The 24,080-nt window shown below is 42.4% G+C and overlaps 1 protein-coding gene across 1 annotated transcript; it reads left to right on the top strand.

Moving 5' to 3' along the window:
- The first annotated feature begins 457 nt into the window (after positions 1-457).
- On the top strand, positions 458-22,876 carry ap2b1 (adaptor related protein complex 2 subunit beta 1). Its single transcript, XM_080014384.1, has 22 exons — positions 458-587; positions 2,029-2,083; positions 2,306-2,411; positions 2,909-3,044; positions 3,264-3,509; positions 3,684-3,874; positions 4,039-4,260; positions 5,867-5,987; positions 6,639-6,734; positions 7,840-7,955; positions 8,716-8,881; positions 9,130-9,228; positions 9,503-9,762; positions 10,095-10,287; positions 13,815-13,856; positions 14,374-14,526; positions 15,348-15,493; positions 15,673-15,802; positions 16,479-16,563; positions 17,702-17,788; positions 19,886-20,040; positions 21,009-22,876. Exons 2-22 carry the CDS (start codon positions 2,047-2,049, stop codon positions 21,081-21,083), a joined length of 2,862 nt encoding a protein of 953 aa, XP_079870510.1. The 5' UTR covers positions 458-587; positions 2,029-2,046; the 3' UTR covers positions 21,084-22,876.
- Positions 22,877-24,080: the final 1,204 nt, after the last annotated feature.

The following is a 24,080-nucleotide window of genomic DNA, read 5'->3' as shown; positions in this document are numbered from 1 at the left end:
CGGCGAACCCTCCCCGCGTGTGCGACGTTTGAGGGCACTTTTAGACTCGTAAATTGGTTGAAATCTATAAGCGTGTGACGGGGAAAAAAAAAAAAAATCATATTTTCAATTTGTCCGGGTAAAAACGTGTTACACTCAAAAGAAAGTGGAAGTCCGAAGCATTTGATATGTTGATTTCTAAACCAAGTATCACATTTTTTTTTGAATCAGGGTGGTACGTTTTAGAGTTCGGTCCGATCTTGTCAGTTCTTCCCCCCCACTTCCTTTTTTTTTTCTCCGTTCAGTCAACACATTTTAACATATGTTGTGATAAGTAGTAAAATATGTTCATCCATACACAGACAAAAACGAAGACGATCTTTTTTTTTTTTTTTTACCCCAATCGGTGCAGCATGGTAGCCGTGATAGCTACGAGTGCACTTGAACGCCTCACCAGTTAAAACCTTAGGAATTCTCCATCTTTCAGCCGCTCTCAGTTATCCAGGGGAGATCCAAGGACAATTAACCCCGCGACTTCCAGTCTAACCCATCCGGGATCGTCGTTCCACCCACGGTGACATTTTAGCGCCGACATCGCATCCACGCGGGTAACTGTGACCTTCCACATCGAATGCTTCCTCTTGCTGTTTTTCCTTTGCAAGGATACGGCGCTATGGTCAGCCATTACAAAAACCAGGATCTGAGGATGGCGATGGGTACGCACGTCACTCAGTGCCGCGCCGCGTTTTTATTTTAGAATCTGCCGCGATTTATTTTTTTCTAAAATGCATCCAAGACCCAAAAGCGTTCCCACTGTCTATGTCACTAGTTCGCCCATTTTCCGTGTGGGCAGTAGTGTCATCACTGCCGGTCTCCGGCTAACGTCCGCTAATGCTAATGTTAGCAAAGTGAAAGTGTAAACATTGTGCTTTTCTACCGAGCGTATCAATTCCGCCTCGTTTTGCCGTTGTCCGTATGAGGTTGAAATGTCTTTATTCGTTCGAGTTGGATTCTGCGATTCGTGACGGATGTTTTTCTATCCGAGGTCAAGCCTCCCCTGCGTTACCTGCCTTCTCTTAAAACGTCCCCGTTCAGAGAGCTAAGTGTTCAAGAATTAAGACTTTTGTTCGTCACACAGTACGGTGCAGTTGGAGCGATGAGCGGAAAACTCCCAGGGCTGTGCAAAATAAAGTTGGAATTATAAGAACAATTATATAGATTAAGAACTACATTTTTACGCCCTTTATATATCTCAGAAATCTGCGTCAATCTGGAATCTGCATTCCATTCCATACATATTTTTGCGATTGACGCCAAACTGTCTGACATTTTACATTACATTTACATTTAGTCATTGAGCAGACGCTTTTATCTTACAAGGGAGAATAACATTCAAGCTACATTGCGACAGAGACATTAGTGTAACAATAAATACTGCTAAGTAGTGCTAAGTAATTGTAAGTTCGGAGAGGAGGTGCTCTCTGAAGAGCTGGGTCTTCAAGCGCTTCTTAAAGACAGAGAGGGAGGCCCCTGCTCTGGTCGTTTTTGGCAGCTCGTTCCACCAACGTGGAACTACAAATGAGAATAACCTGGATTGTCGTGGTTGTACGGCCGGCAGAGCCCGGCGACGCTCATCTGATGAGCGCAGCATCCGGGGGGGTGACGTGCTTTTACAAGAGCATTTAAGCATCCCACAAGCTGCTCCTAACTGAAGTTTGTTTTACAGTCAAATAATCTTCCAATGAACTTCAAATAAACTTTATGGGTTACTTCCTTCACAATAAATTGTGTTGCACATCCAATAACAGAAAAAAACATACATCAGCAATTACTATGAGAATTCAAGTCTTAAATCACTCCCGGTCCAGGTATCCGTTGGTTTCCACCCGTTTTCACCCGAATTAGAGTGAAAAGGAAGTCTGTGCCATCCAGGATTTTGTTAAGGTTTGCCTGGCCCGCTGTTAACCCCAAGACGTTTGCCTTCACTTTATGTAAGTTCAAAAACTTTTTTTTTTTTTTTTTTTTTGACTGTATTTTTCTTTTCCTCAGACTTGAAGGCCTACAATCATGACAGACTCCAAATATTTCACCACCAACAAAAAAGGTGAGAGAATAAAACTAATGTCAGATAATTAAAATGGAATGTAATGGCAACTGAATAACATTGGTATTACTGGTTCCTCTATGGGGATATTTTTGGTTAGTTTCCAAAAAATTAGTACGACACAGATGTTAAAAAGAAGGGAAAAAGGCATTTGTCATAAAGTTGGGTTTGATTTAATCTTTTATGAGTTTATTTACCAATGTATTTTCCCCTCCCTTCCAGGCGAGATCTTTGAGCTAAAGGCTGAACTGAACAATGAGAAGAAGGAGAAGCGAAAGGAGGCTGTGAAGAAGGTCATTGCGGCCATGACGGTGGGGAAGGATGTCAGGTAGGTGGGGATAAAATACAAAAAACAAAACTTACCAGTTGAGCATCGATGCCTACCAGGGCTGCACAATTTATCATATTTTTATTTGTTATTGAAATATAAATACGAGGCCTGTTGTCCATTAGTCACAACAAAAGGCTGCAGAAATGCTCAGATGTGCTAGTTAGTCGGACTTTAAAGAATGCCCGCGCTTCTAGTGTTGTATGACGAATGTTCAGCCAAAAAGGCAAAAAACATACATAAAATAATAATAATAATAAAAATATCAACTTCTGAGACATTTTGAAATGGGCAATCCAAATTTTGCTTCATCACATTTCCTTTCTGCATCACAATATCATACTACATCATTAATTCCCACTGCATATTTTCCCTATATTGTGCCATGCTAAGACCAACAGTTTTCTGCAATATCCCGTATCTTGGATTTTACAGGGACGAGTTACAATCTGAATGCTTTGTCAGTTATGATTTAAATTGTCAAATTTTGCCTTCAGCTCTCTTTTTCCGGATGTGGTGAACTGCATGCAGACCGATAACCTGGAGCTGAAGAAGCTGGTTTACCTCTACTTGATGAACTATGCCAAGAGCCAGCCTGACATGGCCATTATGGCTGTCAACAGCTTTGTCAAGGCAAGGCCCCCCGTTTGCTAAGATTGATTGATAAGATCACTGTGGATTGATTTGACACCAGTGCGGCTTGATTGTCCTTAATCTGAGGTTCAAAATTGTGCATCACGATTTGACGCTTTGTTAATTTAATAACAATATGTCACCTACCACAAAATGTCACCTACATAGAAAGTGTGAAATTCATTTTCTATATCCCCTTAACTCTCATCCACTGCGAAGGACTGCGAGGACCCCAACCCTCTGATTCGTGCTCTGGCTGTGCGCACCATGGGCTGCATCCGAGTGGACAAGATCACAGAGTACCTCTGTGAGCCACTAAGGAAATGTCTGAAGGATGAGGACCCATACGTTCGGAAGACGGCAGCCGTTTGTGTAGCCAAGCTCCATGACATCAATGCCCAGATGGTGGAGGACCAGGGCTTCCTGGACTCTCTGAGGGATCTCATCGCCGACTCCAACCCCATGGTACGTTGCTGCACTGATGACTTCCTTGCTTTGAAAATAGGCAGGGTAGGGTTGCTCCGATACCGCTTCCCTCTGGCTTTTTTGCAAATGGAAACATCTCTCCAGACGTTTAAAAAGTCAGCAGCATGTTTAATAAGTTGCCCAGTTAAGCCTTGAGTTTTCTCAACCTGTTAGGTCGTGGCCAATGCAGTGGCGGCTTTGTCCGAGATCAGCGAGTCACATCCCAACAGCAACTTGCTGGACCTCAACCCGCAGAACATCAACAAGCTGCTTACCGCCCTCAATGAGTGCACAGAGTGGGGACAGATCTTCATCTTGGACTGCCTGTCCAATTACAACCCCAAGGATGAACGAGAGGCCCAAAGGTAGTACTCAATTCATCATACTTTATTCAAAGAAGTATAGAAAACTGCACCAGTGCATGTCTTTTTTTTTTTTTTTTTTTTCGGAGACAGCTTTACTATTGACAATATCAGTCCCACAGTATCAGTTAAATTTCCATTGAACCCCTTTCTGTTCATTGCCAAAGCATCTGTGAGCGTGTCACACCCCGACTGTCCCACGCCAACTCGGCTGTGGTGCTGTCGGCGGTCAAGGTGCTGATGAAGTTCCTGGAACTGCTGCCCAAGGAATCAGATTACTACAACACGCTGCTGAAGAAGCTGTCCCCGCCGCTGGTCACCTTGCTTTCCGGGGAGCCGGAAGTCCAGTATGTGGCACTCAGGAACATAAACCTTATCGTCCAAAAGAGGTATGGATCTCACAGCCGCATGGGTATTTGCATGCCTATTGCAGACCTGCCAACCTGCCCGTATTTTGTTTACCAACTACGCAATTCTTTGTCAAAGTACACAGGTACGAAATGCCAGCTGAAACGACGCAAAAAAAAAAAAAAAAAAGTATAATATTTATTGGGTATTTAAACTACATCCCTCAGATTGGACCAGATGCTACAACCTGTGGTTATTTAAGCCCTCCCTCTCCTCTCACTCAACATCCGCTGATTCACAGCGCATTGAGCAGTACTTTATTATCCACTGAGGTGTAACGCTGCATTGCTGAGGTAAAATAGGAAGTGGGAGAGTTATAATAAAGCACAAAAATGTGACCGTAATGTTAACACATAAAACGTGAGATGTACTGATCGATCGGCTGGTGACCGGAATTTGCCGGTTTTCAAGGCTGATCAGTGTCAGATATATTTTCTTTCTTTTCCCTTACACGCCCAATACTGCACTCATATACTGTACTTGTAAAAATCCTCCAATACTCAAACCCAGTACCAACGTAATGTAACGTAGTTGACGCTCAAAAGAGAGAGCAAAAGAAAGGAAATGTCGGCTGTTCGAAGGTACTTCAAGGTAAACAAAGAAGATTAGATAAATTATTTATTTATTGCAGACTGCATTTCCTTCGCTGTCACAGCAGAGCTCTGCTCGTGATGAAAAGTTTGACTGTTTGAGACTTCGTCACTCAGTAAAACGAGTCGTTCGATTTGATTCAGTTGGTTTAGTGCACGGTGCGGGAAGGAGGACTTCCAGTGAAGGAACCCGAGAAGAGTCGGCCATTTATTTTATTTGTTTGTTCTTTTTTGTAATGATTACAATTTATTTGCAAAGTACCATATAAATATAATAGACATGTATATTTGCACTTAAAGTGAAAGAGACTTTCATTTGAAGTTTGAACTGGACATTTCCATGTTAGTTACATTTACATTTAGTCATTTAGCAGACGCTTGTTTTATAAATTCTTTATTAAATTTTTTTTCCAATTTTATTGGAACCCAGTGACGGTTTCATGTTCTATTATTGTTCCATGGTGTATAATGAACAATAATAAACAGTGTCAAAATCAGCAATCTCACTATTGTGGTAACTGAAAATTGCAGCGGTAGTTTGTATATGCAGCTGTCCAATCACGTGAGCATGATCAGATCACGGGATGTATTTGTCATCGACATACAGCAGATAGGAAATCAGAATCGTCAGGTCAGACTTAAAAATAAATCAGAAATAGGAATCGGCCAAGAAAATTACAATCGGTGCATCTCTAGTTGGTAAACATGTTGGGTAACTTTATGAGACGATGCATTTCAAGGGGTTTATCCTAATGAGATAAATTACTATATACTGTATAGTTAGTCTTAGTAGCTTGCATACGATGTGATTTGCCTTGTTACGAGACGCTACGGTGTGAATAACTGATGGAACAATAAGCTGCAGTAACTCAAACGCCACGGAGACTACACTATTGTGGTACTCAAAATATTTTCCCAATGTTGGCAGGTCTGCTATTGTAACTTTCCCCTAATGGATAAAGTACTTGCGGAGTCTGATGACTTGTTTTGTGTCTAGGCCTGAGATCCTTAAGCAGGAGATCAAAGTGTTCTTTGTCAAGTACAACGACCCCATCTATGTGAAACTGGAGAAGTTGGACATCATGATTCGCCTGGCCTCCCAGGCCAACATAGCACAGGTAAAGAAACATTCACTGCCACTTGTCATAAATAATGTTTTAATATGAAACAATTACAGTAATTATAGCAAAAGGTTTTACTTTTGTGATGTCAGTCTTGGTTTGCAGAGGTGGTACTTTAACAATCATATACTATGGCTTGTATGCACATTTTAGTGGGAGAGTCCAATCCAGAACATAAAAAATCAGCTACGCTTTTACTAACAACCCAACCACTGTAGATTTTTATTCTAGTGTTTACTGCTTGCGGATCTTTTTGTAAAACCAAAACACTGCAGATATTATATAAATGTCGAAATCACAGAATCCTGCACGTTGAGACCTCTGCACAAGGTCAACCAAACCTGCCTTTTTTCCCTGTTCCAAGTTGCCTAGTAACTGATGCAGCTACATCCATCAGTTACTAGGTAACAGTGAATACAATGCAATGTCTACAATGTATATTACCAAATTTTGTACCAAGCCTTTAAGGCTCCTAGTTAAAGTTACAGATGTAAGTGTTATGGGATTTTCAGATGTTTGCCTCTGCTTCTTTCTGACAGTTCAATCTGTTGATGTTATGTATATGGATCGTGGCGTAAATGACCGTTTTGTTTATTGGATTTGGATTTGGATTAACAGTTGGTTATTGTTGCAATTGACTGCACCCAGGTACTGGCTGAGTTGAAGGAGTACGCTACAGAGGTAGACGTTGACTTTGTGCGCAAGGCTGTCAGGGCCATTGGACGATGCGCCATTAAAGTCGAGGTAAGGCAATGCAAACTCCCAAAGACGATAAAAAACATGTTACAAAGTGACAAACAATTGTGTGTTTAAAGTCCATGTAACTTCCTTTTAGTTATAAAAAAAAAAAAAGATATTACATAGTATTACATAGATTACATAGTGAATAATGAACAATAATAAACACACAGTGTCAATCAACAATCTCACTAATGTGGTAACTGAGAATTGCAGTGGTAGTCCGTATGTGCAGCTGCTCTGTCACGTGAGCGGGATCAGATCACATGATGTATTTGTCATTGACATACAGCAGATATACCCAATGAGACCAAAATTATTAGAAAATTGTATTTCTCCGATCATGGTTATAAACTCAAAATGATCGGGCGACAGTGTAAAAGATATTTAATAGGGAATGTTTTATTGTGAACATACAGTTGAATGAAAATCTGAATCGTCAGGTTAGACTTTCATTCAGACTCATTTCGATGGGTATATCCTAATGAGATTAATTTGTATACTGTACAAAGTTAGCTGTGGTAGCTCGTAGCGTACAATGTGATGAGCCTCGTTACGAGACAACTACAGTGGGAATAACTGATGGAGTCATTTAGCTGCAGTCACTTAAACGCCATGGGTTAGAGTTACAGACTCCTGTTACACTATTGTGCTACTCTAAATATTTCCCCAAGGTTGGCAGTTCTGCGTCATTTATAATTGTTCCTTGCACAGCCTCGCTGAATGCTTCACTATTGAGAAACTTACTCTGCTGCAGATTGTCACTTTGCTTAGATGCAAAGGATTATGCCCTAAACATGTTTAATTCCCTTTTCGAAAATGGTAAATTGTCATTATAGTCACAGGTTAACGACTTTTGAATAACACTTAAAAAAAAAAAAAAAAAAAAAAAAAAGGGAAGTTTGCATTATAGTCACACCATATGACGACTGTAAACGTTTTACTGTTGAGCAATTTACCACTCTGCAGTCACGGTGAGAAACTGTGAAATTTAGTAAAAACCGTGAAACGCTGTCGATTGGCCGATGATTCACGCTGTGAGCTGAATGAAGTCGTTGTAAACATCCGCTTCATAACAACACGGTTTCTCTGTACCGTTCCCTAAACCCAGCAATCCGCTGAGCGCTGCGTGAGCACCCTGCTGGACCTGATTCAGACCAAGGTCAACTATGTGGTCCAGGAGGCCATCGTGGTCATCAGGGACATCTTCCGCAAATACCCCAACAAGTAGGTGGTGTGGTTTATCGCTGCGTGGTAGGGTTTAATCCAAGGAAACGAGATTCCCGGGAATGCCCGTCCAAACCTTCTCTGGGAAATATAATAACGGGGGGGGGGGGGGGGGACATGCATTGCATATGTTAAAATGTTTTAAGACATGTTTTTAGGTTTATGCAACAGCTGTGGGCGTGTTGCATGACACATGCAACACGCAAACAGCTGTTGCACAAACTGAAGGCTTACTGTATTTAATAAACACAAAGTGCCAAAGTCTTTTTGTTTTAATTAGGGTAATATCTCTTTTATTTATGGCTGCCCCCTGACTGCCTGAATACTTATCAATACCACCAAATAATCAGGTTGGGAACTCATATTTCTCCTTGTTGCATTTAGTGTCGCTTGAAGTACGACCAATGCGTTTCGACAATAGCTGAAAACAAATACATTTCCCGGGATTCCCAGGACATTGTGCTTCTTTTCCCGTGATAGTCTCATTTTCGGGAAAAATATTAAACCCTACTGAGGGGGTTCTTTTGGCATTCAGAACTGCACAGGAACGTAGCATTCATCATCTAACAAAAGGAGTGTCGGGGGTTTTAGAAAAAATGGACACAATTAAGAGTCACGGTTCTTCACACTTTGCTTGTTTATGTTTGTGCATTAATGCTGACCTGGATTTTTGAATTCCCGAAATTTGGCACTTTGAGACTTTTCAATTTGGACCTTTTAGATTTTACAAGCCATTTGACAAGCCTTTGCCCCCCCCAAGATACGAGAGCATCATCGCAACATTGTGCGAGAACCTGGACTCTCTGGATGAGCCCGACGCCCGGGCGGCCATGATCTGGATTGTCGGAGAGTACGCAGAGAGGATCGACAATGCAGACGAGCTGCTGGAGAGCTTCCTCGAGGGTTTCCATGATGAGAGCACCCAGGTGGGGGGAGGGAGAGAGTGAGAGAGAATTACTTCATCATTGTTTGTACCATAAGGGCGTTACCGCCCAAGTATCTGCCAAAGATTGAGCAAAACTATTTCACAATATTTTGCATGAGACTGGGGTAAACCGATTTGCAACACAAGCGGAAAATTTAATTCCTACTGCATTTACTTGAAGTGAGAATTCGCTCCTGGTCGTGGTTTGAATGTGCGTTGCTAATCGACCCGAACTTCCTTTTTCTTCAGGTCCAGCTTACTCTGCTGACTGCTATTGTCAAACTGTTCCTCAAGAAGCCGTCTGAGACTCAGGAGCTTGTACAGCAAGTCCTCAGCCTGGCCACTCAGGTGCCACAACGCACGCACGCACACACACACACACACACACACACACACGCATATAAAAACAGATTCATACCATCGCTATGCAATCTTTATAAACAAACATGAATACCTAGTGGCAGCTTGCCAGCTGGTCGATACGAGTTAAACATGAGTGAAACATCCAGGAAATGTTGAGCGCTGTGTCCAGGGAGCCAACGCAGGTTCACAAATCGGTTTGTGCGTCCATCGGCTGCAACCGCTCTGTCCCCTCTGTTCTGTTCCTCACATACCTGCGCAGGACTCGGACAACCCTGACCTGCGCGACAGGGGCTACATCTACTGGCGCCTCCTGTCCACGGACCCCGTGACCGCCAAAGAGGTGGTGCTGTCCGAGAAGCCCCTCATCTCAGAGGAAACCGACCTCATCGAGCCCACCCTTCTGGACGAACTCATCTGCCACATCGGCTCCCTGGCCTCGGTCTACCACAAGCCCCCCAACGCCTTTGTTGAGGGCAGCCACGGCATCCACCGCAAACACCTGCCCATTCAGCACAGCAGGTGCGGGATGAGTCATCGAATTAGGATTCTTTTGAATAATGACTATCTAAACAATCAGAGGTTTAATGTGGTAGTTCATATTTGATTTGAGCAATTCCTTCATCCTCGTGCAGCGTGTAATATTCTGGTCACAACAATGTAAATAAAAAATGTCCCATTTCTCAAAAATATGTAGAGATGCATTTTCACATGGTCTTTTTGATCGCCTCCCCTTACCAAACAGTTATTCGCCAAATGACAACATATATATATTTTTTTATCCCCAGAATTGTTCGGACCGAAGAATACCCATGGGTTTCTTCCTACTGACAAACTCTCTCCCTCCACCGCAGCGCTGACACTGGCGAGAGCCCTGTGAGTGGCGGGCCGGCGGCCGCCATGGACCAGCCGCACGTCATCCCAAGCCAAGGCGACCTGCTCGGGGACTTGCTAAACCTGGACCTGGGGCCCCCGGTCAATGTGCCTCAGGTGTCGTCCATGCAGATGGGTGCCGTGGACCTGCTTGGAGGAGGGCTAGACAGCTTGGTGAGTGAAAACACAAAAGTGATTCCATCCCAGTTCTGCACAAACACTCTCCCTCCCCAGACATTTATTTTCAGGATGGCCGAAAGAAAACGGAAGGAAAGGTTTATTTAATTAGTTATTACAATATTAGTTTTAAAGATAAGGAAGTGTGTGTGTGGGGGGGGGGGTCAACAAAAGTTGCAATGAATGTTATCATTGAAACAGTACTAAGCCAATCAAAACTATTTGAATATCTTCTTATTTCAGGATTGGATTGGATTCATGATTGGGAGGTCACTGCCAATTCCCATCTCTAACGGACACAGTTATGAATAATATAGTGAACTGCAGATGAGATCATGAACCTTTCTTCACATGCAATGGAATTCATAGCTGGCTTCCCACACCCTGTTGACGCGCCACTATTAAGTCCCATTCCTGATTCATTTAGGGTGAGAAACACTCCAGAGTACCACTGCTAACGTGGCAATTTCATAATGGTTGCCGATACAGTGCACAGTGGTGGCCTGGGTTTGTATTTATGATAAAACATGGGTATTTGACACCTTTTTTAAATATTTTCATTCCGAGGTGGCAGACGAGTACAAACAGGTGAGCCGTCACCTGAGCTGAACCAGCAGGGAATACGATGACTTATTTGTAGTGTTGATGGGGGGAAGAGAAATAGTTGTGAAATTGTGCAACTCTTTTAAAACAGCGGCTTGCATAAAGATTACGTTGCAAATTATTTTTCATCCTGTTTCAATGCAGGGTGTGTGTGTGTGTGTGTGTGTGTGTGTGTGTGTGTGTGTGTGTGTGTGTGTGTGTGTGTGTGTGTGTGTGTGTGTGTGTGTGTGTGTGTGTGTGTGTGTGTGTGTGTGTGTGTGTGTGTACACACACACAACTCACATAAAGTTAGGCATATTCGGCTTTCGGGTGAAATTTCAGGATGAACCTAAAATGCACTATAATGTCCAACTGTTCAATGTTTCAGTACTTTTTGCACAACTTGCTGTTCTCTAACAAGGAGCTGAACGGCAAAATTCACAACAGGTGTTTGATCCATGAATCAACCAATACATTTCCTGGTTCAGTTAGAATTGCTGTTCACATTTTGACATCATGAGACCAAGACGACACCTAACAATTGATCAACAGTACCTCGCCATTGCGAGGCTTCAAACAGGATGTTCTCAGAGGGAAGTGGCCACTGAGCTTAGAGTGTCACAGAGTGTCATCAGCAGGTTGCAACAGAGATACAGAGAGACTGGAAGAGTCACAGAAAGGCATAGACATGGACGTCCTTTGGCCACATCCCACACTGATGAGCGCTTCATTGTGAACAGTGCCCTGCGGAAGCGGATGATGATGCCACTCAACTCCAGGCACATTTAAGGGAGGTGAGAGGCACCCGAGTGTCACATCAGACCATTCGAAACCGTTCACATCAGCGTGGTCTGCGTGCTGGATGACCTGCAAGGGAACCTGACCACACCACCAGGAGCAGGCGTCATCGTCTTGCACAGGCCAGGGAGCATTGACGCTGAGGAGGGACCAGTGGCCTCAGTGCTGTTCTCTGATGAAAGTCGATTCACGTTGAGCAGAAATGATGGCCGCCAACGATGTTGGAGACGTCAAGGAGAGCGCTATGCATCAGCCACTGCTGTCACCAGACGAGCCTTTGGTGGTGGTGGTGTTACAGTGTGGGCAGGTGTGTCTAGTCAATACAGAACTGCCCTACACTTTGTGAATGGTACAGTGACAAGCCCAAACTACCTGAATAACATCATTAATCCAGTCATTGTGCCCCTGCATGAACAACACAGGCCTCATTTCATCTTCATGGATGACAATGCTCCAGCTCATGGAGGTGGCATCATTAGGGAACGGCTGCTGGAGAATGGAGTGGCCTGCACTTTCTCCAGACCTGAATCCCATAGAAAACCTATGGGATCAGCTGAGTGGCCGTGTAGCGGCTCGTAACTCTGCACCCCAGAACCTCAATGACCTGAGGGCCGCCCTTCAAGAAGAGTGGGGTGCCAGGCCTCAGCAGACAATAAGTGGACTTGTGAACAGCATGAGACGTCGTTGTCAAGCTGTAATTGATGCTCAAGGGCACATGACAAGTTATTGAGACATTGACATTTTTTGTTGTGGTAAACCCACCACTGTTGTTGGCTTTTGTTTCAATACATTGTTTGAGATGAGGAAATCACCATTGCATGCTTCTACTTTAATGCCCTACTTTCATGATATAATGTCACTGTAGCGTGAACTTTTTACATTTTCCATAAATTTCACCCGAAAGCCAAATATCTCTTAACTTTTTGTGTGTGTGTGTGTGTGTGTGTGTGTGTGTGTGTGTGTGTGTGTGTGTGTGTGTGTGTGTGTGTGTGTGTGTGTGTGTGTGTGTGTGTGTGTGTGTGTGTGTGTGTGTGTGTATATATTTACACACACACACTGATTTTCATTGACCATGTCCCAAATGTTATGAAAATGTTAGGATCTCTTTAACTAGCCCCTTCTTCGAAGCAGGTTTTGCTGGACCATTATGTAAAATAGCAGAACATTTCCAAGCACTCAACTACTAACACATGAGTCCGAGGTGCCAAACGGGCAGCTATTCTTTGATCTTGCAGTCCTGGAAGGTCCGCCCAAATACGGAGCAGTCGGCAATATTTATTTGCACATTGTGCAAGTTGACCGTGGTATATTAGAGGGGGATGTATAATAACAAAAAAGGGAGACTGCTCTGACGAATCTTGATTTCTGCTGCGACATGATAAATGGTAGGGTCAGAATTAGGCCAAAACCACATGAATCCATGGATCCATCCTGCCTCATATCAACGGTTAAGGCTGGCAGGTAGAATGGCTTGGGGAATGTTTTTCTTGGCGCTCACTAAGCCCGTTAATACCAATTGAGTTTGTCACAAAGCACACATCTGCTGCACAAGCTAGCTCCACTTACATTACAACGAGTTCAGGGCGCTCCGACGGCCTCCACAGTCACTAGATCTCAGTCCAGGAGAGCACCTTTGGGCTGTTGTGGAACGGGACATTCGCAGCATGAATGTGCAGCCGACAAATCTGCAGCAACTGTGGGACGCCATCATGTTGAAATGGACCAGGATGTCTATATAATATTTCCAGCACCTAGTTGAAGCCGTGCCACAGGCTGTTTTCCGGGCAAAGGTGGGTCCTTCCCAGTACTAATATAGTGGCCACTGAGTACTTCTACCCATTTTAATGTCTGGATTCTTGCTTCTCAAGGTGCAGGAACTGCTTGACTGATAATCTTTGATTCAAATTTGAATTTAGTCATTATTTCTTTGTATATTTTCGTCCTCAAATGTACGTGCCAACAGGGATGTGGTATTTTTATTTTTTTCCTCTCGGAAGCAAGGGCTTCTCTATTGGACACTATTGCTAAGTTTATGTCTCTCTTTCTCTTTCTCTGTGTTTGTGCTCCGCTGTATCCGTCCACCGGGCGGTCCTGTTTGGATGCTGTCTGTTGGGGATCTGCCTCTCTTCCTTTTTCTCCTGTAGCTCGGGGGAGACCTGGGCGGAGGTGTTGGGGGAAGTCCAGCTGTAAGTCCCAAAAGCCCTTCTGTCTAGCTGCTATCCGAACAGTCTGGCCGGCTCGGCGCCAGTCTGCACGCTGCTTGCACGATGCATCCTTAGACCTAGTTTTCCCCGTCTTAACATGTCAAAGCAGTTTCGAAGATCGAAACCTCCCACGTTGGTGGGGTCTTTCTAACGCACTCGACGCATGCCTCACCCATTTTGTCCTTGCTTGTATTTGATTTGATAAAGTGGGTCGGTAGTTCAAAACAACGGGTTGAAACTAACTCCACTGCATGACTGGACGACTTGCTCTAGTAATTTCTCTCTATGATGCAATCACCTATATGTTATTTCAGTCACTGCTTCTGAACAAGATCAGCAAAATTGCCAAATTCATGATCGGGTTGCCCCTTGAATTTGAATTGCCAATATCGTCGGCATGTTCGTTAGCCATGCCTGCTGTTTGGTCGTCAGATCTGTGAGTGCTTTGATTCCTTTTCCTCATTTTTGTTTGTTTTTCTTTGGAACGTAAACCGTCCAGGTGGGACAGAACTTCATCCCCTCGTCCGTCCCCAATACTTTTGCTCCATCGCCCACGCCTGCCCCGGCGGCCCTGAGCAGCGGACTTAACGACCTGTTTGAGCTGTCCACGGGCATGGCCGTCACCACCGGAGGGTACGTGGTGCCCAAAACGGTGAGTTTGACATTTGCAGCGCCTTACAAGTATATACAGCGGATTGTGTCACCCGTGGACAAAAGCAACAGAAACACGACATGAAAAAAATTCTGAAGAAGCTAAATCACAATTACTTATGTGTCTGCGATGGTGAAACAAATTCAGTTGACGGGAAACAATTAAATTTATGGCAGAGACGCCATTCGGAAACGGCTTGTATCTCCAATGCACAAATCCTGAGCGATCAACAAAAGTAATATGCTCTGAAGAGTCATTAATCCCCTTATTTCCTACATCCAGATGGGTTTACATCTAGAGAAAACCAAACAATGTCTTCAACCCACATGTCTGTTGCCAACGGATAAACATGCTGGGTGGAGCATATTGGTCTGGACCATCCTGTGGGAGTCATTGGTCCAATAATTGCCCCGCATGGTCATATTGCAATAAAGTTCTATGACGCCATTTTGCAAGTTCAGTTGCACTTCGCTCCCACGAAGAAATTCAAGATTGCAGTAAAGCGACCACCAAGGTCTCACCAAGAGACCACTTCCTTCCTCCCTCAAAGTACTTGAGGTTTTTATTTTTTAACGGGTGGTGCAATATCGTGCCGCACAAAGTTCAGGACTTCTGTGACAGCATTCCAAGAAGGATTTCAGATAGATCTGAAGGTAATAAGGAGACGGCGGCCCAATCTCCTTATTAAGTCCTTGTTATTGTATCATTCCGTTATTTGGTCCACCCCTGTATGTTCTGAGATGCTGCAACTAAGATGGCAAGATGATGATTCATATATTTCACCGGAATGAAATTAAACTTGTCTAGTTTCTTTGTGTCAGGTGTGGCTGCCGGCAGTTAAAGCCAAGGGTTTGGAGATATCTGGAACCTTCTCTCGACGCCAGGGACACATGTACATGGACATGACCTTCACCAACAAGGCCCTGCAACACATGACCGACTTTGCCATCCAGTTCAACAAAAACAGGTGAGAGAACAATATACACTATATTATTTATAGTCTTTTTTTTGCACCTTCACAACCAGCTCTAACCGACATTTTTTTTGAGGAATTTTCCTGGGTTGATAAATGGCGAACCTATACTTTTTAAAGCACTTTTGATGATCTGGCTTTTTATTTTATTTTTTGGTTCTTTGCACATCTAGTTTTGGGATGATCCCCACCAGCCCTCTGCCTATTCACACCCCACTGATGCCCAGCCAGAACATGGACGTCTCCCTGCCTCTCAACACTATCGGCCCAGTTATGAAAATGGATCCACTCAACAACCTGCAGGTACAGACGTGTTGGCATATTTATTTTCCTCTTTTTCTTTTTTTAACGAAAGCCAAGCAGGTCTGAGCACATTACCAATGCCCAGTCTTTGCTGGGTTTGGGTTTAGTAGACATCATAATAAATTAATATTCCAGCATGTCTGTCTGCCATGTTTGCCAAGATATCCCTAGTTATTGTTGGAATCGCTGTCTTTATCGCATTTTCATTAATCACGGAAAGTCACGCAAATGTACGCCTTTCTAGCTCTTAAATTCATGTAAACCCGAGTTCCAATCCACTCGACCGCTAGTTTGGGCTCATTCGAACATAAGAAATAATTACATTTTCTATCTTGGTGACATCTACTGTCTCCAACCCAGTAATGTGTCGAAATTGCGATGGTCATTTGATTAATATCAGACATGGTTTGGTTTAGCTTTTGATATTCAAGGTCTTCAGAAGTAAACTATTCTTTCCCCATCGACGTTGTTGGTATTGGTTTCTGGCCCATTCAAGTGTCGGAAATGCCTTAAACGGCCAGTAACGTTACGACGCCTTTGGGCAAAAATAAATGGCTATTTTTTGCGCAGGAAACCATGGCGCCCAACATCAATCTTCTTACTTCTACGCGCTGTTGTTTTGTGATATTACAATCCGTCCAATTCCAATCCCTTGCTTTTGTGCTCATCTATTCAGGTGGCTGTGAAGAACAACATAGATGTGTTTTACTTTAGTGGGCTCATACCTCTCAACATCTTCTTTGTGGAAGACGGCAAAATGGGTATGTGATTTAAGTTTTTCTTGAAGTAGTTCTTACTCACTTCTACACCAGTGTGGTTTCGCAAGCTTGAATTTGGAAAAAAAAAAATAGATCTTTTAAAATATAATGGTAGTAAATCATTATAACCATCTTTGGACAATTTGGTCAAACAAGTGGGCGGAATGGATTGGATTGATGTTTTTTTTTACTTAATTCCAAATTTTTGTCTTGAAATTGAGAATTTGTTTCAATTAATTTTACACAAGTTGGAAGTTGGTCTGCTACGTTCTAGGGCTGCCCGCTGAAAGTCAACAAGTGGAATCATCAGTCGGAAACTCGTCAGTCGACTGAGATTCCTCAAGTCGAGCAATTTCTTTTTTTTTTTTTTGGGAAGTTAATGTGCATTAAAATAACAGGACAAATAGGAGCTTACAAAAATGCACAGGGAAGACATTTCAATGAGGAATTATAAATAAGGGGAATCATAAACATATTTGTATATGTGTGAAAGAGAAACACAACAAACTAAAATAAATTGCGCATTACGCATGGAGAGGGGGGCGATCGGGGCACAATCTGTGCTCTCGTCTCCTCGGGTGTGTGTGTGTGTGTGTGTGTGTGTGTGTGTGTGTGTGTGAGAGCCAGGCAGAGGGAGCCGGCCCCGCCCTCCTCGCACATATCTCCATACCTTCCGCATATCTCCATATCTTTGGTGATGGAGTTGGAGAGAGATAGAGAGGTCTCTTTTGACAACAGCAAAAAGGCTTCTTAGATGAATATCTTAATGTTATTGCAAGTTAGTTATACAGCCTAAATAAATACGTTTTTTTTCTTCTTTTCACCAATACCGTTAATGGCACTGGTAACGACGGAGCTTCCAATTCTACGGTCTTTAATAATTTTGCCCCGGGGCCCATTTAATACCGGGTCTCAATACCCAACCATAGGCACGAGCAATTGCTTATAGGGTTCGTGCCCCCCACCCCACGCTACCGAATAGTCGAATATTCGCATTGGCCAGGCAAATCCAATTGGACTGACAAAATTCTGAGTTGGGAACGGCCCTAATCATTTCTGTGCTTGTAGATTTCTGCGGCAGGTTATCTCAATCTGTCATTAAATCACATAAATGTGCCCTTTACATTATTGTTTTATGCAGAGCGACAGGTGTTCCTGGCGACCTGGAAAGATATTCCCAATGAGAACGAGCTGCAGTACCAGATTAAGGAATGCCACCTAAATGCAGGTATGTCCTTTTTGGACCCAAGGTTCTTATTCGATATGGAAAATGCTTTTCTCGTGACCGATTTTCAGTTTCAAAGTGATTTCTCCACAAGGGAAAATTGCTCGGGCACACAAAGTCCTATTGCATTGATGGTCACGATCGTGACATTTAAATTTCTCTGTGAGAACTTTTTTTTTTGTCTTTTATGGTTTTCATTTCAAGTTTAATAATAATAATGACAATAATAACAATAATAATTATAATAATAATAATAATACATATCCACCTTAGGAAGGAAAAAAAGGTTATTGGAGTGTAACAATTTGGCTGGACAGTTAATTTTCCTCAACCCAACTGATGAAAACATCTGGAGGGAAATTTTTATCATTGACTCAAAATTTGGATGAAAAACATTATTATAATATCATATTACAAAATTATTAGCAATTAGCTCAAATGATTGCCATCAGGCAATTATGTAATAATTGTACCAGTTTGGTACAGACTGTGAGTTTAATAAGGTAACGATTGATGCATTGCCTTGTCATCGAGTGTCATTTTGACCTGTTTGTGGAACTTAAATTCAGAAATCTGGCTTTCAAGTGGAATAAATGAATTGTGTGTATAAGATTAATGAGATAGCTTTGAAAAAAACAACATGGCAACCGTGTTGAAAAACAAATTCAAATTCTGGAGATCTCTTCAAGTCTAATACTAATTTCAAGGCAACGGCAGACTTCGGGACAAAATGGCGAAACATCTATCCTTATTTTAACAAAACAACATTTAGTGGACCTTTCTTGAGATCATGTCTATCACAAGTTGTTTCCTTGTTTTTTGGGGTTTTTTTGTTTGGTTTTTGTTTGTTTTTTTTTCCTTCTTTTGTTTTTTTGTTTCTTCCTCCGATCCTAAACCCATGGGTAGCAGAAAGTCACCTTTAAGTGACACTTAACCTCCATTCTTCCCCCGGGACCCTTCCCCACAGTTACCTACACTGTACTCTTGTTTGTTCCCTTGCTTTAAAAGAGCCACTCAGAAGCCTCTCATAATCCCCAACATGTGCTGCGCTTGAAAGCGGAATGGCTCGCAAACCACCAAGGCTTTGCCCCAAGATCAGTGTCCGAGTGTACCCGACCCGGAAGGACACTGGAGCCAGTCAGGTTTTTCTCTGTAGCTGACAGCTGCCCTAGTGACGTGTTGTTGACACCCCCGTAAAGCTACTCGGTCCCTCCTGTATATGCTGTATATGCTGTATATACTCTATGTGCATTGGATTTGTATTGTGGCCATCATTTTCCCACTAGATGCAGTATTTAGTACCCAACGTAGTGACCGTCCTGGCTTTTCTGTTCGTTCAAATCTACGCTGTGGTGCTACCGGGGACATGGTAGCTGCCACATTCCGCTGAGTTCTTGACTGGCATTCGAGCATACTATTCTGCAGAGTTATTGAAAAATATCAGGATTCTCGAGTGGGCGTTGATTTTGTTACCAACTGACGCTTTGGGTACGAGAGACATTATAGGTCAAATACATTATCGACGGCCGCTTCGTGTTTTGTAGCCTGTACTTCGAGCTGACCGCTTCCATCAATTCGGAATGGGAAAATAGTGGCTTTGGTTGACGCTGCGAGGATATCCCGGCTTCAACCGATTTATAAAATAAAGAAAATACGCAATCTATCCCCATGTACTGGGGACCCATTACACCTGGGAACTCAGACGACAGCCCGTCTGTCATTCAAACTAAATGGAGGCGGACGGACGGAACACCCCTTGCAGCGCCTTGAGTTTAGATCCCGACATATCCAGAAAAGGTTTTATGCCTTTTTGAAGTATGAAAAATAGTCACAATTCCACTTCGATTCATATTACAGTGTCTACAGGTGATGAGATTACCACTTATCACTTGGTGTTTAAGAAGTGGCAGTATCCTGTAGATACATCTACAGATGTGATTATTATTATTATTATTATTTTTATTTTATTTTATTTTATATTTATTTTTTTGCTGAAATATTTTTCACATTTCTTTGAGCAACATTTCACAGCAGCCTCTTGATACTTTCTCTAAGACCAGTTTTTTAGACTGACCGAGACTGTTGACTTTGGCCTCGCAGACACCGTGTCGGGCAAACTGCAAAACAACAACATCTACACCATCGCCAAGAGGAACGTGGAAGGCCAGGACATGCTCTACCAGTCCCTGAAGCTCACTAATGGCATCTGGATCCTGGCAGAGCTCCGGATTCAGCCCGGCAACCCAAATTACACGGTAGGGGAACGGGGATTCGTGGTCCTCTTCGCCTCTCCTCTGTCACGGAAAATAATTTATTTTTTGGTTCGGTTTTGTTCTTTGTGGTTTAAAATGTTGTTGCGCATTATTTCACTTTTTTTTTTTCGTCTTAGATTTTTGAATTTAGTTGTGAGGTATTTGACTAGATGTGTTCAAGGTATGAAGACAAGGGATAAAAATTAAAATAAAGATCTCAATATTTTTTTTTGACAGATAGATAAATAGCTTGGGTGCCACACTGAGCTTCTGAGGTTTGGACTAACTCTACAAGACTAACTGCAATACTGATGTAAATGAGTTGGAAATGTTGACAAATGTTGTAGAAATATGAACCAGCGTCATTAAAATCCGCTGGGATAATATGGCAGCATTCAGCATTAACTACAGGGGAAGACATTTTTACTTTTTTTTTATTTATTTATTTATTTTTTTAATCCACCTTGCAGTTTGTCACATAGGATTTCTTGAAAAATTAAAAATTTGACATCAGACTAAATCTAGCTTTTCAGAAAAAAACTCCCTCTTTGAAATATCAATAAAACAGGAAACAAAACAGAAAAAAAAATGTCTCATTTTGTGAGAAAACTGTACTTGCATTTTGTCGTACTTTCACAACGAACACTGAAAGGGTTTTTGAGTCCCAGCATTGCTGGCGCCCGGTCACAATGTAGACCCCCTGTTTAGACAACTACAATTTTCAGTTTATTACACAGATGTTCTTCACGTCTACAGGGAAACAGAATGGTTAAAAATGGTCTGATGGGGATTCAAAAGCAAGTCTTTAAAACAAGAACTTAGGACCAAATTTGAGAGCAACTTTGTCAATAACAGTTGAAAAAGTTGTAAACTGCAAGTATGTTAACTCCTAATTAACCCCCCCCCACACACACACACACACACACACACACACACACAACACACACTCCTTTCTTCTTCTTCTCCTGCAGCTCTCCTTGAAGTGTCGTGCTCCGGAGGTCTCCCAGTACGTCTACCAGGTGTACGACTCCGTCCTGAAGAACTGAGGCCTGAGCTCTCCACCCTCCCACACAGACACGCGCCCTCATCCTCACCCACGCCCACACGCACATATGCCCCCCCCCCCCCTCCAGTCACCTACAAGTCATTGCCAAACCGAAGGGAACACAAACGGAAGAGGTGATGTGTGCCGTGTTGAAAGCATGAGAGACCAAATTTGTGTTCAGTGCAAGTTTGTGACCCCGCTGTCCTTCGTCCCGTCGCGCTGAAAGCGCCGCCGTCCTCGCGGCGCGGCAAAGTTATAATGGACGTTGAAACTAGGGATCAGACGCGATGCGAAGCAAACTCTTAACATAACGTGGCGTAGTTGCACTTCATAAATTTCTGTGCCCTGTTTAAAAAAAAAAAAAAAAAATTATAATGTTTTTAACTCGGTGATTGTGAGTTTTGTGTTGGTATTTAAAAAAAAAAAAAAAAAAAAACGCGATGATTTAAATCAGTTACCGAGAATAGCAAATAGCAATTATCTGTAGCCATCGTCGTCGAACTCCCCTATTCCACTTTTTAACCTGCTCCTGCGAATCTTAAATTCCATTCCGTCTTGAACTTTGATGTCTTTAATGTCGTAAGACGTGCTTGGTCGTGAAATCCTCTTTTACCAGTTGGCGAAGAAAAACAATCGCCCTATTTCCACGACAAAAGTCAGTGCTCTGCTCGGTTTCTTACTGTGAAAACGGTATTTCGGGTTTGTTTTTGACAGTGATTCCGGTTCGGTGGTACGCTCAGACCCGTCTCCCCCCTCCTCCACATTGTGTTGTTTCTGGAACATGAAAATTCCCGGTTGGCTGTAATATTTTTTTAATCAACTAAGCTTTCTGTCGTCGTTTATGGAAGTGCCATTTCTCTCTCTTTTTTTTGTTTTTCTTTGAAAACGTTGTATCCCCTGCACCTTATTTTTACACCTCTTTACACTTTTGACTCCTTTACAGAACCACATTTCCCTTCTCATTTGCCCCCACATCTACCTCTGCGTTTCTTATTTTTGCCGATTTTTCAGGCGGTATTATGCCAGTCTTTGAGTTGCGAACGGGCTATGCATATTCTAATTTTTTTTCCTATGCTTATATGATTTTTTTTTTTGTTTCCACTGTACTTTGACTCTGAATGCCATTTAACTCCCAAATGATTGCTTTATAGATTTATTTTCACATTCCACGTTCTTTTTTTTACATTCCACATCATTAAGCGGCAATTTATTTTCGTACCCCCTCATGGCCTGCTTTTCAAAGGGGAATCCATCTCGCAGATTTTGTGCGTGCGGACAAGAAGTCCAAGTCTAGAATTGATGGCTAAATAAATGTGACGTGCCGAACTGTGACATTATAGTGAATGTGTGTCTGAGGTTATGTGTGCGATAAGGTGATCGCCCCCCGTTCATGTCATGGATTTGAAGACGTCTGTCCTAAATATATCTTTCATTTTCGTTTTATTCCTTCTCGTTATCGCCAGATGTTGTCGCCACCCTGTGCTCAGAAACACTGCTCCCCACTCACTGCTTTTAACATTTATCGATGAACTTAATTTCAACAACATTTTAATATCGGTCTTCAAGTGTTAGATTTGTGTTGTTGTTTTTTTTTAAACCAAAACTGACTCCAGCATTTACACTATTAAAATGAATCTTCAGATGATATGGCAGAAATGCAGAATGTCCAGACACCTGATGATATGACTCCTTTCCAAGCATCGGTAGCGTGAATCTGTTGAAGCAAGAAACACTCCATATGTCAAACCTGTGACTGTATAATCCTCAATGTCAATAAAAAGGCTTTGTGCTGAATGCCTGTGTCAACCTGGGGTTTTGTTTTTCTATGTGGAGTCCACACCCTGATGGATCACAGTTGGAACAATGATTCTGCCCTCTGGTGTCCAAAGTATGTACACAAGGGAGTGTGTGTGTGTGTGTGTGTGTGTGTGTTTGCGTGTGTGTGTTTGCGTGTGTGTGTGTGTGTGTGTGTGTGCGTGTGCGCGCACGTAAGTGTATATATATATGTCGTTACACGTTATATTGTATATGGTAATATGTATATCATTGCAGACTAATCCCAAACCTTTGTGTGTCTCTGTAAATGAGACATTGGTCGTGTGGCACATGGAGTGGCCATGTTGGCTATAAAATCAATGCAGTTAATTAACTATGTTTGTGTGTTGTGTTTTGTTTGGTTTCCCTTTAGCCCATGCACAGCCTAAGCAGAGGTATAAGAGAGAAGAATAAAGATTACCTGAAATGTCATTGTAACTTAACTCCTATTAAATCAATTGGCAATGCATGTACATAACAATATGTAGAGATCATGGCCGTCACTATTTTTTTGAATGCGGTCTATTATGATATATTGAGTGTATCGTATTTTTAAAGATACCATACAGGAACCGATTGAAGATAATCAAGATGTCAAAAATAGATTGGATTATGGAGTCGCAATGCATCTAAGAATCGATACTTCCCCCACCGCCAAATGTTTATACTTGTATGTGTATATGCTATATATCGTCTCTTTTTGAAAAGATAATATTGCTATTGCTGACGTTGCTGTAATGTCTGAATATGACAATAATATAATGAGCTAGTGTTACATGTTTTATTGTAGATGATATGGTCAGATTTTATATCAGTATTCATCAAAAAACTTTTGGATATGAATGTAGAACCATGCTTACCTTTTCCACACCAGCTGAGAGCATGAACTATCGCACAAAACAACAGGATCTGGTTTTGGTGCAGTAAATAGGCGCCCACCCCAACGTCGTGTTGTGTCTTGGGTCCGGGGTTTATCTTTTTTTTTTTTTTTATTTCCACAGCTTTATCAGTAATCTAAAAGAAACGCGGTATTCCGAACTAACCTCTAAAAACCACAAGTTTTAACATGCACTGTATGTTTAACATTTGTGTTTCTAACCGACGTTGTTGCGTTAAAACAAGCGGCTGAAGGCCATGGCTCCAGGTGGCCGGTGGCGGGTTCTTCAAGAGCCAAGCCTTCTCA

The sequence above is a fragment of the Zeus faber genome (assembly GCF_960531495.2).
Source record: "Zeus faber genome assembly, chromosome: 14".
Lineage (NCBI taxonomy): Eukaryota > Metazoa > Chordata > Actinopteri > Zeiformes > Zeidae > Zeus > Zeus faber.
The sequence above is the reverse complement of the archived record's forward strand: the minus strand, read 5'-3'. Positions and strand labels throughout refer to the sequence as shown.

What these genes read in the sequence shown, in the direction of transcription:
- ap2b1 (XM_080014384.1), top strand. Translation starts at nt 2,047, where the DNA reads ATGACAGACTCCAAATATTTCACCACCAACAAAAAAG. An exon ending in TCCTCAGCCTGGCCACTCAG is followed by an intron (nt 9,229 to 9,502) that starts GTGCCACAACGC and finishes ATACCTGCGCAG; the next exon opens with GACTCGGACAACCCTGACCT. An exon ending in ATCCAGTTCAACAAAAACAG is followed by an intron (nt 15,494 to 15,672) that starts GTGAGAGAACAA and finishes TTGCACATCTAG; the next exon opens with TTTTGGGATGATCCCCACCA.